At 47.4% G+C, this 17,832-nt stretch overlaps 1 protein-coding gene across 1 annotated transcript in view; it reads right to left on the bottom strand.

Annotated features, from left to right (window-relative positions):
- LOC134351732 (protein-methionine sulfoxide oxidase mical3a-like) overlaps positions 1-17,832 on the bottom strand; it is a 298,787-nt gene that overhangs the window by 161,506 nt on the left and 119,449 nt on the right. Inside the window, exons 10-12 of the mRNA XM_063058319.1 lie at positions 15,554-15,680; positions 8,208-8,298; positions 4,344-4,491 (exon numbers count right to left, since the gene is read on the bottom strand). Coding sequence (XP_062914389.1) covers positions 4,344-4,491; positions 8,208-8,298; positions 15,554-15,680 — 366 coding nt within the window. The remainder of the gene's footprint in view (positions 1-4,343; positions 4,492-8,207; positions 8,299-15,553; positions 15,681-17,832) is intronic.

Genomic DNA, 17,832 nt, shown 5'->3' with positions numbered 1-17,832 from the left:
GGGGTTTTTCTTTCATGGATGTCTGTGAAGAGCAAGAATTTCAGGTTGTGTATTGTATACATTCTCTGATATTAAACGGAACCTTTGAGATGGTATCGTTTCAGATTGGGGGTTGCCATTTAGGAACAATTATATTTTCTCAGGGAAGTGTGACTCACAGGCTGATGTAAGTGTGAGTATGAGGATCAGGAAAGAACGGATCAGTCACATATTTACTGAAAGACAAAGCCAGCTGTTGACAGGTCCACTCCGAAACCCTACAATCCTAATCCCAGCCTGATATTGTGAAACACGACTATCAGACACAAAGGTGGGCAGATTCCCTTTTCCCAACAAATACTAATCAACCTGATCGGTTTACAAGGCAGATAACACTCACTGTTACTCAGAGTAGCATTTTATATTCCACCTTTATTAAGCTATTTAAGTTGGGGTCCAAGTCCAAAGATCCTTAAAGCTGCTGCACAGTTGATAGGATCGTTAAAAAGGTGCATGGTGTGCTGGCCTTCATTAGTCAGGCGACTGAGTTCAAGAGCCGTGAGATAATGTTGCAGCTCTATAAATCTCTGGTTAGACTAATTGAAACATTGTTCTCAGTTCTGGTCACCTCATTATAGGAAGGATGTGGAAGCTTTAGAGAAAGTGCAAGCAGATTTACTGGGATGCTGCTTGGATTAGAGGCCATGCCTTATGAAGAAAGGTTAAGTGAGCTAGGGCTTTTCTCTTTGGAGCAAAGGAGGATGACAGGCAACTTGTTAGAGGTGTACAAGATGATGCACAGATAGAGTGGCCAGCCAGTGCCTTTACCCAAGGGTGACAATGGCTAATGAAAGAGGAAACAATATTAAGGCAATTAGAGGAAAGTATGGGGGTGATGTCAGAGGTAAGGGTTTTAATTTAAACAGAGGTAGGTGCATGCAGTACATTGCTGAGGATGGTGGTGGAGTCAAATATACTTGGGACATTTAAGAAACTCTTGGGCACATGGATGAAAGTAAAATGGAGACCTTGTGGTTGGGAGAGGTTAGATTGATCTTGGAGTAGGTTATAAGGTCAGCAAACATCGTGGGCTGAAAAGCCTGTATTGTGATCTAGTATTCTATGTTCTTAAATTGCCTTGTTGGATTTGAACCCACGCCCATGATTCCGGCATCACCAGCCTGCAAGTGATAGCTGTCAGGAGGGGCAGCCCTGAAGGTCCCAGCACCAACTCTCATGGCTTCAGGCCACTGATTAATACTTGGAATCATCCAACAACTGATATCAACACCGAGAGCATCCAACACACCGAATGGGGAGGGGACTCCAATCTCTCTCATCAGGTGCAAAGGTTGGATCAGCACTTCCAGAGTGGAAAGAGGTGGCAGACTGGTGGTGGGAACTAGCAATGGGGAGTAAGCCGCTGGACGTTGGTCTGACGCTGAGTTACACTGCCTGTTACTGGGTCGGAATGAAGAGCAGGACAATGAGGACTCATCCTCCGAAGTGACTGCTGAGGCTCAGTTGTTGATCTCAACCAAAGCAGAGATATCTGGATGTGAGGGGACATTGTGGGGATAGTGCTGAGAAATGCCAGCGGGCGGAAGATCAACAGTGAATCAGAACCAAAGGAAATAATAGAGAGGGACTGTGTACATGGGTTCATTGTCCATTCAGAAATCTAATGGCTCCAGAGACCAGCTGCCCACACCTTATGTTCAGACGTCACTACGAACATGCAGTGGCTGTCAAGGTAAAGCAGCTATCATAATCAAAGGCTCAGCTTCTACCCCACTGTCAAGGGACAGCTTCTACCCCACTGTCAAGGTAAAGCAGCTATCATAATCAAAGGCTCAACCCGCCCGGATGTTTTCTTTTCTGGCCTTTCCAGAAGCATATATCACTGGGCTCAGGGACAGCTTCTACCCCACTGTTACCACGTTTGCTAGCACAATAAGATGCACCCTTGACCTCACAATCTACCTTGTACCTTACTGTTTGTCTGCACTGTATTTCTCTATAAATAATAGTTTATTCAGCACTCTGCTGCTGTTCTACCTCAGTGCAGTGTTGTAATGATCTGATCTGTATGGACAGTAGGCAAGACAAGTCTGTCACTGTATCTCAGTATATGGGGCAATAACAGAATAATTTACCAATACTGACCACAGTGTCTGCTGTCCCATTCTTATGAAGTCCAGGCAGATTCTTCAAACTCCCAATGTGTTTTCTGGGACGGTCTGATTATAAATCTAACTGCCCTACAATGAGGGGTAGCTCCTGAGTAACCCAACTGATAGTGCCGAGCTTGTTACTCAGCAGCTCCCTCCCACCCGTTAGCTAGCCTTGAGTGCTGTAAAGCACTCAGTGATACAAACATCGAGAACTTACGACATAGGACGATAAATGAGCTTTGGGTTCAACAATACCAGTTCCGTCACACCCAGTCACAAACCATGGTGGCGCTCAGGACAAGAACTCTCCGAACATCCCTAAATTCAATAATGATCGAGCCAGTGTTGGCTGTGTGTACTTGGCACTCGGGATTCTTCTAGGTGCGCTGGTTTCCTTCTCCATTAATTAGTGACTATAAAATAGGCCTGATGTGGAGGGATGGGGCGAATTGAGGTGGAGTTGACAGACTTGTGAGAGAGGACAGTTTACTGTGAAAGAAGTGGGGGTCTGGACAGAAGACACAAAGTGCTGGAGGCACTCAGCAGGTCAGGCAGAGGAGGGACAGTTGACTTTTTGGGTTGAGATCCTTCACCAGGACTAGAAAGAAGAGGGGCAGAAGCCAGAGTAAGAAGGTGAGGTGAGGGGAGGGGAAGGAGTACAATCTGGCAGGTGATAGGTGAGACCAGGTGAGGGGGAAGGCAGATGAAGTATGAAGCTGTAAGGTAATAAATGGAAGAGGAATAGGGCTGGGACTGATGGATGGTTCTGAGAGCCAGCATGGATGTTAAGGGCTGAATTGCCTCCCATGTTACTAGACAAAATAAGAATATGAGAATATTCTTCACACTGAGAAAAGAGTAGCCTGATTGTTTGGAATCCCATCCGTCATTTTAAATCATTCATTGTTCCTACCTCTGTTGTACTGTGTCTACAATAATGGGCTTTCTTCAACGTGCAGTTTATCATATCCCTTGTCAGAGCCCCTCTGCTACCAAGACGGTAAATGGAAACAAGGATAGGGAATATGATGACCTCCCTAGGACCCTTCCAAGGTTACACATCATCTGTCACCAGTCTATCATCATAACTGGGTCAAATTCCCGGAAACCTCTGCTTAGCAGCACTGTGAGAGCAAGGACCCCATTTCCCTGGGGTATTTAGGGATGGAGATCAATTCTGGCCTTCTCACTGAAGCCCACGTTCTACGTATGGATTAAAAAGAGGGGTCAAAAGCTAACATGTTGGCCTGCCTAATTCACACTGGTGACAGACTGCTGATGTTAGCATCGAGTTCAGGGAGAGGCCTGCCTAACGCACACAGCACAGGCAACATGAAGAGGAAACTGTAACTTCAGCTCAGTCGCATCCCAGCATCCCAACAAAAAGGTGTATCTGAAAGCTTGCTGATGCACTGACACTGAGGAGACATAAATTATTTCAAAGCAGAGCTGCAGGAACCAAAGTTCAGTTAGCTTCGACTGTTTACTTGGCGGGTATTCCCCACAATCAGCACACCACCTAGTACTGAAAACTCCCTGTACCCTGATGCTACTTTTCTCATGGCAGCCTTTATTTCTTGGAGAGATTTTATTAATTTTCTGTCAGCTCATAAAATTGAGCTCTTTGCCCAGACAGATCAGTAAATTACAGATAATCACTGCAATCAATGGCAAACCCACCACTTCAGTTCCTTCCCACCCCGGGGACATGTGCTGAAATAGGAAGCAAATGATACGAAACAAGAATAGCCCAGTACAAAACCTTTCGCTCATCACATGGGTGTCAGTGAGATGTGACACTGTCCAATCCCGAGGAAGTGTGGGCACCTAAATCACACACCGATTTCCCACATTCAATCAATAGGGCAACACCACACAGGAACCTCTGTCAGCAGCTGGCACAAGTCCTGAACACTGGTAGTCATCTGGCTCCATTGGTGGAGGGCAGCTTTTTTTTGAGTGCGTAGGGTAGGGGAGGAGGAGGAGCCCTGGGTACACGGGTTATAACGGTTGTATTCTGTAATCTGGTTAATATGTAATCTGTTGTAATCAGGGTCTGTTGGTGAAGACCAGTTTAGCAGATTGTGTGTGTGTGTGTGTGTGTGTGTGTGTGTGTGTGTGTGTGTGTGCGTGCGCGCGCGCGCGCGCGACTAACAGTTTCAGCTCTCAAGTAAACCCCACAGCACTCACATCAGGTCAGGCCGGTAGCGATGGAGGATGGCACAGAGCGCCAGCCCGCTCTTCCACGACGTCGTCAGGTCAACCACATTGACGTTCTTGTAGCCCTGCGTCTGCTTCTGACACCAGGCCAGCAACTTGTTGGATCGGGCCAGAGAGTCTGCAAACCCAAAGATCACATCACTAGCGCATGGTGAGGGGCGGAGTGGAGGGGTGGCACGAGAATCGGGGCAGGCAAGAGGGGTCACAGGGAAGGGACCGGCCACGGGGGTCAGTACCGGACTGGGTGCATCCCGTCTGGATTATGGCTGGAAACAGATTGAAGGCTCAGTGATAGCATGTTAGCAGGTGACTCTGATCACAGGAAAAGGTGCAGGGTTAGCAATGGTGTCAGAAGCTACAGGAAACTATTCAGCCCATCATCTCCTTGCTGACTGCAGATACTGGAGATCTGGAGCTACATACGCAGAATGCTGGAGGAACTCAGCAGCTTAACATTTAGGGCTGAGATCCTTCAAAGGGTCTCAGCCTGAAACGATGACTGTTCATTCCCCTCCATAGATGCTGCCTGACCTACTGAGTTGCTCCAACATTTTGTGTGCCTCGCTCATCCCACTAATCCACTGACTTGTACGTAAAGATTCCCCATCAGGATAGTTTTGTTTAAATGAGAGGGGGGTTGCTGGCCCAGCCAGGATTTACATGCTAATCTCCACATCCCCACTCCCCTCAGACTGCAAAGACTTCACCTCTCCAATAATCCTCCTCCTGACTCACAACATAAATACTTAAACCCCCGGCTCACTCACTGACAATGCGTAACCAACCATTGCTGAAGTGCCCAGTGAAGCAGTGGAGGCTACCACTGAAATATATTTAAAACAAGGTTGGATAGATTTTTACATAGTAGGGGAATTAAGGGTTATGAGGGAAAGGCAGGTAGGTGGAGATGAGCTCATGGCCAGATCAGCCATGATCTTATTGAATGGCGAAGAAGGTTTGACGGGCCAGATGGCCGACTCCTGCTCCTATTTCTTATGTTCTTATGTAAAACCCCTCACAACTCTCTCATTCAACTGTTGTGCTAATTCCAACAACCTGGGTCAACTCTCCCTTCAGGCACCAATCCCACTCTGGAGGTTAAAAAAAAACAGACAGCTTGTCAGCTTCTGCTCCCACTGCCCCGGTAACACTGCAGGAAGTGTCTCCCATCCTCTTCCTAGTGACGTTAACTGCTCCTGTTGGGAGCTGCCGAGGCGTGCGTTCTGTGCTCGAGCTGTGTTCCACACACTTCAGGCGATAACATTGCTTTTGCATCCCATGCCTCAGCGAGTAAGGAGAAACATGCCCTCTATCTTTTTAAGACCAACGCTGCTACCTTTCAGGATCAGAAGACACATCACAGATTCCTCTACATTTTACCCCTTACAGTGATACCCACCCCCACCTCCCAAGTAATGCCAACATGAGTAATGAGGCTGATGCTAAGGCACAGATTCCTACACTGCAGGAAGGAATAATTGAATTGGATGAGCGTGTAGAAAAATGTCAAGTGGAACTCAGTCCAGAGAAACGGCAGCTCTCTGCTCTGGCAACACCAACACAGGCTTCCTGTGGCTGTAAGACATGACATTACAGCGGAATTGGACATTTCAGCCCATCAGGTCTGCTCCATCATGCTGATTCACTTTCCCTCTCATCCCTATTCTTCTATCTGCTCCCCACACCTTTGCCACCCTTGCTGATCCAGAACCTATCAACCTCCGTTTTAAACAGAACCCAATACATGGCACAGTGATCACGGCTGGTATGGTGCTCTTTCACTTACACAGTTCCACAGGCACCTTGCTGCCCCTGACCTACATAATTTTTCAACCCCCTCACCCACCCTGGGGCTCAATGGACAGGTCTGTACTCACTGCAGCCTCACTGTCAACCACACAGCCAACTTCTGAAGGCACAAGAGATTCTGCAGATGCTGCAAATGGTGGGCCGTGCACACAAAATGCTGAAGTACTCAGCAGGTCAAGCAGCACCCATGGAGGGGAGTGGACAGTGAATGATTTTGGCCAAGTCCCTTCTTCAGGACTGGAAAGGAAGGGGAAAGAAGCCAGAATAAGAAGCTGGAGGCCGGGGAAGTATAAGCTGCAGGTGATATGCAAAACTAGGTGAATGAGGGAGGGGTAGGTGGATGGGGGAGGGGTTTGGTAAAGTAAGAAGCTGGGAGATGATAGGTGGAAGAGGTAATGGGCAGAAAAAGGAGGAATCCGATAGGAGAGGAGAGTGGATCATGAGAGAAAGGAGATACACCAGAGGGAAGTGATGGTTAAGGGAGTAGGAGAGAAGGGGAGAGGGGGTAACCAGAATGGGGAATGGAAAAAGGGGAAGGGGAAGAGATTAATGCAAGTTTGAGAAATCAACATTCATGCCATCAGGTTGAAAGCTATTCAGACCTAATCAGTGCACAGGGGTGTGTTCACTGCGGACTCACTGTCAAACACACAGCCATCTTATGCAGACACAAGAGATTCTGCAGATGCTGGGAATGGTGAGCATCACAAACAAAATGCTGGAGGAACTCAGCAAGTCAGGCAGCATCTACAATGGGGAATAAACAGTGTCAACATTTCAGGCCGAAACCATTCATCAGTGCCGAGCTCCTCCATAATTTTGTGTGTGTTGCAGCCAACTTGGCTAATTTCCATATTCTCCATGTTTAAATCTAGCTCACTGTAGGAGACTGGATTCTGAGTTCAGTGGAGTCCCCCGTACATTGCCAGACCATAAAGTGCCTGCAACATCAACTTCTCACATTTGTCACTGTCTCAAACTTGGATCCAATGGCAGCAGTAACTACAGAAAAGGAGTCCATTGTGGTGATGGTCAACAGACTGTGATCCAGTACTAATATCCTGGACAGTCTGGAGAGCAACAGTGGTGGTGATGCTAACAGTGATGTTGTTTAGTTTTTAATATCAATACAGGGCTGCACAATGGGTCAACAATGGTGGTGATGCTAACAGTGATGTTGGTTAATTTTTACTATCAATACAGGGCTGCACAATGGGTCAACAGTGGTGGCGAGGCTAATAGTGATGTTGTTTAGTTTTTAATATCAATACAGGGCTGCACAATGGGTCAACAGTGGAGCTGCCACCCCCCCCCATCCCCCACAGCAAAAGCAACCCCGGATCAGTCCTAATTTCTGCCGCTGTCTGTGGAATTTGAACACATGGGTAAGTGCAGGAGACGACACGACATTAAGACAGAATCTACAGGATCTGGGGAAGCAGGGTAGGAAGGGCATGAATACAGTCTGAGGGAATCATGGATTGGAGTCAGTCTGAAATTTCTAGGATGAGCGCAGATGGGCACTGCGGTCAGCATGGATGTAGAGGGCTGAAAGGTCTGTTTCTGTGCTGTGTGACTGTAAGGGCAGGGAGGGCTGACACAGCGAGCAGTCAGTGGGTTAGAAGCACAGGGCAGGACTGAATGAGTCGGTAGAGAGCCGGGCTGGGGAGGGGGAGGGGGGCGATGTCAGAACCACTGCATTACTGGGGGCCTGCCTGGAGGAGGTTACTGAGGTCGGATGACTGAAGGCTACAGGGTGCCCATGTTCTGAGCTGGACCTGTGGGAGTACAGGTCCGACAGCTCAACAACAGGGTGAGAATCCTTTAAAGCAGGGGTTCCCAACCTCTGCTTCCATGACGTGAGAAAGGTTGGGACCTCCTGCTTCAAAGCAAGGTTACAGTCAACTGGAGGGTCATGTGTTTGTGGACAATAAAACACCAAAACTGCCTCGTGAATGGTAACCGATGGTGATGGGCTCAGTGTCCATTTTGTGTGGGTCCTTACGCCCCACTTGTTTCACTCACCACTCTGCTTCGTCCGTGGCGACCTTGAACCTGCTGCAGGTTCAGCCGGGGGGATGACCTTCTGGTCGCCTGTGATGTACAAATGCCGGACCTGCCAAGACAAAAGGGACCCATCAGTCCTGCCATGGGTGGAAACTTTATACAAAGGTGATAGTGACAGAGAACATTTAACAGTACCACACAGGAACAGGCCCTTTGGCTCACAGTGTTGAGCTGAACCAACTGAATTAGTGATCAAATGACCAACTAAACTAATCCCCCTCTGCCTACACAATATCCATATCCTTCCATTTGCCGCACAATCATGTGCGTGTCTAAACATCTCTTAAAATCTCTTAAAGTCTAACGATTTACGAAACAATCTACTAAAAATTAAAAACCAAAATTGAGAGGCTGAAAAGGTTTTCATCCCCTTTGTAATCACTATGCTAACTTTCCTCAGGTGCAGTACTGTATATTACCTTACCATCTCACCCAATTTGATGATGCAGAAAATTGCAGGATCACCTGTTTTCAATGCATTCATTAGAATAAATACCCCCTCTCTCTATAAGGTGCAACAATATGGTAGATTGTCAACAGACCAGACCAAACTGAACAAAAAACATTCAAGTCAAGTCAGGGAAATGATAAGAGAAGCACAAATCTGGGGAAGGGTACAAGACCATCTCAAAGGCACTGAACTTATCACAGAGCTCAGTGCAATCCATCATGAAAAAGTGGGGGAAAAAAATGAAACCACAGCCACATTGCCTAGGTCAGGCCGTCCCTCTAAACTTAATCATCGGAGAAGAATGCCACATGTAAGAGAGGTTACTGTGACGCCAACTGTCAGTCTAACTGAGCAGCAGAAGTCAGTGGTTGCAACGAGAGATGAAGTTCATGACTCCACAACCTCTAAAGCCTTGCACAATAGGAGTATTTAAGGAACAGTGGCAAGGAAGAAGCCCAGGCTCAAAAAACCATATCCTTGCCCATAAAGACTTTGCAAAGCGTCACTTAGCAGATACTATAGATTAGATGACATTACATTAAACTTTATTGTCATTGTGCCGAGTACAGATACAAAGCCAATGAAGTACAGTTAGCATCTGAGCAGAAATGCAAAGAAGTGTTATTTACAAAATAACTGCGAATAAAAAGTAAGTGCTACAGTACAATATGGGTGCAATATTGCTTAGCGCTGCGATGTGAGGTTCAGCAGGGTCACAGCCTCAGGGAAGAAGCTCTTCCTGTGCCTGCTGGTGCAGAGTAGAGGCTCCTGTAGCGCCTACTGGATGGGAGGAGAGTAAAAAGTCCATGGTTAGGGTGAGATGCATCCTTGATAATGCTTTTCTATAAAGATGTGGATGAAAGTCTTGTGGTCAGATGAGACTGAAGGTGGAACTTTTTGGCTGCAACACTAAGCAGTGTATTTGGCATAAATCTAATACTGAGGATCAGCCAGGTAACACCATCCCTACTATAAAGTATGGTGGAGGTAGCATCATACTATAAGATAGAAACATAGAAACATAGAAAATAGGTGCAGGAGTAGGCCATTCGGCCCTCCAACCCTGCACCGCCATTCAGTATGATCATGGCTGATTATCCAACTCAGAACCCCGCCCCAGCCTTCCCTCCATACCCCCGATCCCTTTAGCCACAAGGGCCATATCTAACTCCCTCTTAAATATAGCCAATGAACTGGCCTTAACTGTTTCCTGTGGCAGAGAATTCCACAGATTCACCACTCTCTGTGTGAAGAAGTTTTTCCTAATCTTGGTCCTAAAAGGTTTCCCCTTCATCCTCAAACTGTGACCCCTCGTTCTGGACTTCCCCAACATCGGGAACAATCTTCCTGCATCTAGCCTGTCCAATCCCTTTAGGATTTTATACGTTTCAATAAGATCCCCCCTCAATCTTCTAAATTCCAACAAATATAAGCCTAGTCGATCCAGTCTTTTATCATATGAAAGTCCTGCCATCCCAGGAATCAATCTGGTGAACCTTCTTTGTACTCCCTCAATGGCAAAGGATGTCTTTCCTCAGATTAGGGGACCAAAACTGCACACAATACTCCAGGTATAGTCTCACCAAGGCCTTGTACAACTGCAGTAGTACCTCCCTGCTCCTGTACTCGAATCCTCTTGCTATGAATGCCAAGATACCATTTGCCTTTTTCACCGCCTGCTGTACCTGCATGCCCACTTTCAATGACACCCAGGTCTCGTTGCACCTCCCCTTTTCCTAATCAGCTACCATTCAGATAATAATCTGTTTTCCTGTTTTTGCCACCAAAGTGGATAACCTCACAGGTATCCACATTAAATTGCATCTGCGATGAATTTGCCCACTCACCTAACCTATCCAAGTCACCCTGCATCCTCCTCACAGCTAACACTGCCGCCCAGCTCCGTGTCATCCGCAAACTTGGAGATGCTGCATTTAATTCCCTCATCTGTCATTAATATATATTGTACACAACTGGGGTCCCAGCACTGAGCCTTGCGGTACCCCACTAGTCACTGGCTGCCATTCTGAAAAGGTCCCGTTTATTCCCACTCTTTGCTTCCTGTCTGCCAACCAATTCTCTATCCACATCAATACCTTACCCCCAATACCATGTGCTTTAAGTTTGCACACTAATCTCCTGTGCGGGACCTTGTCAAAAGTCTTTTGAAAATCCAAATATACCACATCCACTGGTTCTCCCCTATCCATTCTACTAGTTACATCCTCAAAAAATTCTATGAGATTCGTCAGACATGATTTTCCTTTCATAAATCCATGCTGACTTTGTCCGATGATTTCACCGCTTTCCAAATGTGCTGTTATCACATCTTTGATAACTGACTCTAGCAGTTTCCCCACCACCGATGTTAGGCTAACCGGTCTATAATTCCCCAGTTTCTCTCTCCCTCCTTTTTTAAAAAGTGGGGTTACATTAGCCACCCTCCAATCCTCAGGAACTAGTCCAGAATCTAAGGAGTTTTGAAAAATTATCACTAATGCATCCACTATTTCTTGGGCTACTTCCTTAAGCACTCTGGGATGCAGACCATCTGGCCCTGGGGATTTATCTGCCTTTAATCCCTTCAATTTACCTAACACCACTTCCCTACTAACATGTATTTCCCTCAGTTCCTCCATCTCACTGGACCCTCTGTCCCCTACTATTTCCAGAAAATTATTTATGTCCTCCTTAGTGAAGACAGAGCCAAAGTAGTTATTCAATTGGTCTGCCATGTCCTTGCTCCCCGTTTTCAGCAGCAGAAACCGGAAATCTGGTCAGGATTGATTGGAAGATGAACGCTGCTAAATACAGAGAGATCCTGGATAAAAACCTGCTAGCCTCTGCCGGAAAGCTTAAACTGGGGAGGAAGTTATTCTTCCAGCAGGACAATGACCCAAAGCACACTGCCAGAGGAAATACGGAGTGGCTTCAAATGAAGAAAATTGATGACCCTGAGTGGCCCAGTCAGAGTCCTGACCTTAACCTGATCGAACATCTCTGGCAAGACCTCAAGACTGCTGTCCATCACCACTCCCCAACTAACTTGGCACAACTTGTGCAATTTTGCAAAGAGGACTGGGCAAATCTTGCTCCATCACATTGTGCAAAGCTAATAGAGACTTACACAAGATTACTGGTTGTAATAGCTGTGAGAGGTGGTTCAACTAGGTACTGAACAAAAGAGGCTGAACACTTGCATACTACTGACATTTCAGTTTTTGAATCTCCAGGTTTTCATGTTTTTCAATTTTCCCTGTTTTTGGGCTCTACTGTGGAAAAAAGGAGTATGCGATTCACAAATAAAAATTCTTAGTTCCATTGATCAAAATCCCTTTTGTAATCCTCATTCATGTAAACAGAGGGTTGCGGGCCAAATACTTTTACAATGCACTATAAATCAGCCATGATCAGATGATGGAGCAGACTCGAAGGGCCAAATGGATTACTTTTACTTCGGTGTCTTATGGTCAAAATGATCCCCACACCGACAAACACAAACACAGCTGGCAATGGTAAAGACAGAGCCAGTTCTGGACAGATGGGATGTAGGGAAGGAGCCTCAGCTAATGGGACGTAGGAAGGTTATGGTCTTCCCAAGAGAAAGCGCTGCATAAAACAGCTGGGTATCATCGGCATTCCCAAAGCTAAGGTTGTGGAAGTGGGATGGAGACAGGAGCAGGTGGCTTGAGAGCAGTCATGGAAGAAGGGCAGAAATGCCCAACCAACTTTCAGGCAGAACCACATCCACCCACACCTCTCCTGTCTGCCCATCAGCTCACCATCACCCTCTCAATCTACACCCAACCAGCAACCCGCCTCTCTCCCACCATTCCATTTTCCCTATTGGCTAGTTTCCCTGATACACAGGGGGTGGTGCCAAGGTTAGGGTAAGTGGTTTCTCATTGTGCTGGAAGGTTGGGGCTGTGTTTACTGTTGTGACAGAGGACATTTTCTGTTCTGCTGCAGCATCCCTGAATTGTTGAGACTTCCTGTTGTATGAGAACCATCAGGAGTGGTAATATTGTTATGCATGGGTTCTGGAATTGGTAGGTAAGTTCTATGGCTGTACTACAAGCTGTTGGAGGTGGCTTTATTGCTGCTTGGCAGATGTTACAATGTTCCAGGATAGAGTACTTTTTCCCTCTGTACTTTGGAGTGTCAGGGGAGCTCATAGCTGCTCAGGGATTAGCTGAGCTGTTGGATTTGGGGGTGGGGGAGGGTGGTCAGGAAGAGAGATGAGCTTGGTATGGGTCTGCCTGCTAGAGGTAGGGTTTGAGAAGAAGGGCCCCCCAACTAATCTGAGCAGGGATGCCGAAGAAGATTGGTAGATTGGGTTTGCTGATGGTGATGTTCTTGATGAGGCTTCTAGTTGCATTGGGGATGTTGCTGGGGGCCAGAGATGTGGGGATCATCTGTAGATAGGTTCACAGGGTGTGGGTGTCAATGCTAAGAAAGCATCTCTTGCCTATCCCCAGCTATCCTCAAGAAGGTGCTGGTGAACTGCATTCCTGGTCTACCTCAGCTTTTCTGGTGAGGGAGCTTCCAACCCTGCAGTATGGTGTGCCTCGACAACTCTGGAGGTGCACCAGACCCTGCAATACTGAGAGTATGCCTATGCAGTTCCAGGGTGGGCAGAGGAACATTGCAAGTGCTGATGTCCCTACGTGCCTGCCACCCTCCTCCAAGCTGCCAGACATTGGGAAGACATACAAAATGCTGCAGGAATTCAGCAGGTCAGGCTGCATCTATGGAGGGAAATGAACAGGCGACATTTCAGGCCAAGCCCCTTCATCAGGACTGGGTTTGTAAAGATGTCAGTAGAGAGAAGTGTCAGAGATGGTCTAAGTAAATTTGAGGGCAAGGTTGATGCTGTGAGGCAAAGTTGATGAAATTGACGATCTCAGCATGGGTTCATGACGCAGTAGTCCTGATGAAGGGAAGGAGGAAGAGAACCAGAGGGAGGTGATGAGCAAGTGGGGACCATGGAAAAAAGGGAGAAAGGCCCGACACAGGACGGAGAACTGCTTTGCTGAGCATCTTTGCTCTGTTTGCCAGAAAAGGCAGAATCTCCCAGTGGCCACTTATTTCAATTCGACCTGTCATTCCCATATGTCGGTCCATGATCTCCTCTACTACCGTGATGAAGCCACACTCAGGTTGGAAGAGCAACACCTCATATTTCTTCAGGGTAGCCTCCAAGCCGATGGCATGAACATCAATTTCTCTAACTTCCAGAAACCACTCCCCCCTCTTTTTTTCCCTCTCTTTTTCCATCCCCTATTCTGATTAACCTCTCACCCCTTCTTTGCTTCTCACCTGTCCTACTCTCTAGTTCCTCTCTTTTCTCCCATAGTCCACTGTCCTCTCCTATATTTCTTCTGCCTCAGCTCTTTACCTCTTCCACCCATCCCCTCCCAGCTTCTTAGTTTACCATCCCTCCCCCATTCACCCACCTTCCCCCTCACCTTGTACTCCTTCCCCTTCGCCTCCCCCATCACCTCATTTTGACTTCAGCCCCTTTCCAGTCCTGACAAAGTGCTTTGACCCGAAACGTTGACTTTTTATTTCTCTCTACGGATGCTGCCTGACTCGCTGAGTTCCGCCTGTCCAATTACTGCACCTGGTGTTGACCGGGCCACTGACCCAATCCCTGACCTTATACAAATGTTCCAATTGTCTGAAGGTTTGCAATGGTCAGGGAAGGTTTCAGGGGAAAAGGCCACTCGGCATTTCTCAACGGACCCCTTCGACAGTGCCCAAGCAGTGGCAACTTCCACAGAGATGCTCTCTGCAAGCGGGTTCAACTGCCCTCTCCACCCGCAGGACATAGAAGATAGGACAAGCCCTTCTCAGCTACGATGTTGTGCCGACCTTTTAAACTACTCTAAGAGCAATCTAACCCTTCCCTCCCACATAGCCCTCCATTTTCTATCATCTATGCACATTAAGTCTCTTAAATGTCCTTAACACGTCTGCCTCTGGAACCACCCTTGAAAGTGCCTTCTATGCACCCACCACTCTCTGACTTCCCCCACATATTTTCCTCTAATCACCTTAAAATCATGCCCTCGGGTATTAGCCATTGCTACCCTGGGAAAAAGTTACTGGCTGTCCACTCTATCTAGGCCTCTCATCATCCTGCACACCCTGTCACTGTGGGACGTCTGCTGCTTCTGCACACGTCGTCCTTGACTGTAGTCTCCAGGTTGGCATCTTGATGCACTAGGCTCGCTGCTCACTGCATGCAAATAATAGGGAAAGAGGAATCTCAGGGTTACAGAATGGTTGGGCATTCCAGCTGCTGCAATGATCCACAGTGCCTCACGGAGTTACCGCAATGGCCCTGGATTCACTCCCTGTAGCACGATGGCATCACCATCGACAGAACACAGGCTGGTTTCACATTGTGGAGCTAAGGCTTTCATTCCAACAAGGTAGTTGCAGTGGCCAATCTAACCAATACTGCCAATGACAAACAGATCTAACCTGGAGTGGTGGGTGAATGCCAGAAGCAGGCTCATCACTAGTGACCGGTTACATTTGGGCTGGGGGGGGGGGGTTCTTGGTTAGGGGCTGAATTTACAGTAGGGCAGGAGCGCTGAGAGTGGGGTTAGGGTTTACACGAGCAGAGATTGTGTTGCTGAACTGGAGTTGTCAGAAGTTTGTAGAGCTGCTCTGGATTGGCTTTCTGCCGTAAGATGAGGATGGTGTTGTGGTTACAATTCTGTTCTGAGAAGGCCAAGTTCCCTGTTAGGCAACAAACTGAAGGTGCAGTTCATGTTCCCATGCTCCCGGGGGCAGTGGGAGAAGACAGCGTTGGTGCATTTAATGTTAGTGTTTAGTTACTAACCTGATTTGGATCCAGAACATGGATATTGACTTTGGGGTATCGGGTAACGGGATCGATGCTGAACAGATTGAAGTCCTTGCTGATATTCTGTGGCGTAGTCTGAGGCAGTAATCTGTAAATGCTCTCCCTGGAAACAAGTTAATCACATTAAACATGGGCTGCACACACCTATTCACTGAAGAGAAAAGTCAATTTGTACAGGAGAGTGTCCTATAATCTCACTAAATAATTCAGCACTAACACATCAGTCATTGCTTGTGGGAGAATAAATCGAGCACCAATGAAAGGATCTCTTCAGGGAGCCTCTCTCTGGGTACAGAGGACCAAGAATATGACAAATGGCTCAAATAGCTTAGAATATAAGAATGAGGAGCAGAGTAAGCCAATTCCTGCTCTACCATGCAAAAACGTCATGGCTGATCTACCCAGACTCAGCTTCAGGTACCCTTAATTCTCCTGCTATGCAAAAAATCTTTCTAACTGCTTCTTAAGTATAGTTAATGAAGTAGCATCTACTGCTTTGCTGGGCAGAGAATTCACTCCGGGAAAAGCAGCTCCTCATCTCAGTCTTAAATTTATCTCCTTGAGGCTACGTTCCCTTGTGCTCGTCTCACCTACCAGAGGAAACAACCTTCCTGCTTTGATTTATTAGTCCGTTTCATAGTTCTATATATTTCTGTAGGATCCCCTCTCAGTCTTCTGAATTCCAGTGAGCATTCTAGTCCCAGGCAACTATAGATGCAGACGGGACCCAATCTACCCCTCCACCCGTGTTCTCTCGACGCAGTGCGGGTGAATTCATTTCTCTGAACTCAGCAGGTCCGAGATGAGGGATCACTTTCTCCCAGACAGCTGCCCGGCCATCACATTACCAGCTCCCTACTCAGTGATACCTCCCCCTCCCGGTGTGACGGGGAATGCAAAAATCAAAGTGAAGGGACTTGGCAGTGCCCTGGAAGGTGGGGAATCCTCTGGTACACGGGAAACTTGGTGCTGTCCGATCCTGCTTCAGGCAGTGAACAATCTATGATCTACAGCTGGAGCTGCCAAGCAACTCACTGACTGAACAGAACAAGCACAGGGGGGACGTTCCCTCTGCCTCACAACTGCAGTTTCACTACGCAATGGAAAGTGACTGAAGCTACGGGAAGTGGGACTCATTGCCTAGACACAAGTGTTTCTCCAGCAGGGAGGGCATCACTAACAAAAGGAGGACTGACATCGCACACCAAATGCTGGAGGAACTCAGCAGGGCAGGCAGGATCTATGGAGGGGATAAATAGTCAATACTTTGGGCTGGGACCCTTCACTCTGATCAGATCATCTGAGTGAAAGGTCCTGATTTTCATCAGGATGAAGGAGCTCAGCCCGAAGTGTTGACTGTTTATTCCCTTCCATAGATGCTGCCGACTTGCTGAGTTCCTAAAGCATTTGGTGTGTATTGCTTAAGATTTCCAGCATCTGCAAAATCTCTTGTCTTTAGAGCAAATATCAGATGCTGCAAAATTGCCCCAACATTCAACTGGAGGCAGAGGCTGTGGTAATTGGAGAGGGAGAGGAAGAGGAAGAGAGAAGAGGACTGTGACAGTGTCTTACACGGCGCCCCACACCATGAAAAAACACATTTAGAAGAAGCGGTCTCAGTTTCTGTTCCGTTGCCAGCCAGTGTGTTCAGGAAACCTGCAGCCACCCTGGAAACATCCCCCAGTTGTCAGAGGGGGAAAGGGACCCCCGCACACTGAGGTGAAGGGGAAGTGGGCATGACCTGTTTGAGGACTCCCTGAAAATTAGGAATGAATTCCCTGCGGAATGGGACAGGTAGAACAACTTTCCAATGGATTAAGGAGGGTTGTCCTGGGTTTACTTGTAAAACATTAGGGGAGGGCAAAGGCAATTGGGTGTAGTTTAAGGGGTGAAGAATTAATGCAAGTCGATATGGGAATTGGGCCAGACTCGAGGTTGCCCAGGATGGGGCTGGAACAAGGGGTGCCTGGAAATGGGGCCGGAATTAAGCTTGTCCAGGAACTGGGTACGTCCAGGAATGCAGCTGGAATTGGGAATATTGTGGCAGTAGGTGGGAAGACTAGAAAAGATGTGTCTGCTTGCAAAGATAAGTGCCAGAGGGAGATCAGTAGGGAGGGAATCTTTCCCTCTCCATCCACCTCCTGCCTTTCACAGGGACTGCTCCCTACATAACTCCCTTGTCTATTCGTCCCTCCCTGCTGATCTCCCTCCTGGCACTTATCCTTGCAAGCGGAACGAGTGCTTCACCTGCCCCT

This window comes from Mobula hypostoma, chromosome 9 (assembly GCF_963921235.1).
Source record: "Mobula hypostoma chromosome 9, sMobHyp1.1, whole genome shotgun sequence".
Taxonomy (NCBI): Eukaryota; Metazoa; Chordata; class Chondrichthyes; order Myliobatiformes; family Myliobatidae; genus Mobula; species Mobula hypostoma.
The sequence above is the reverse complement of the archived record's forward strand: the minus strand, read 5'-3'. Positions and strand labels throughout refer to the sequence as shown.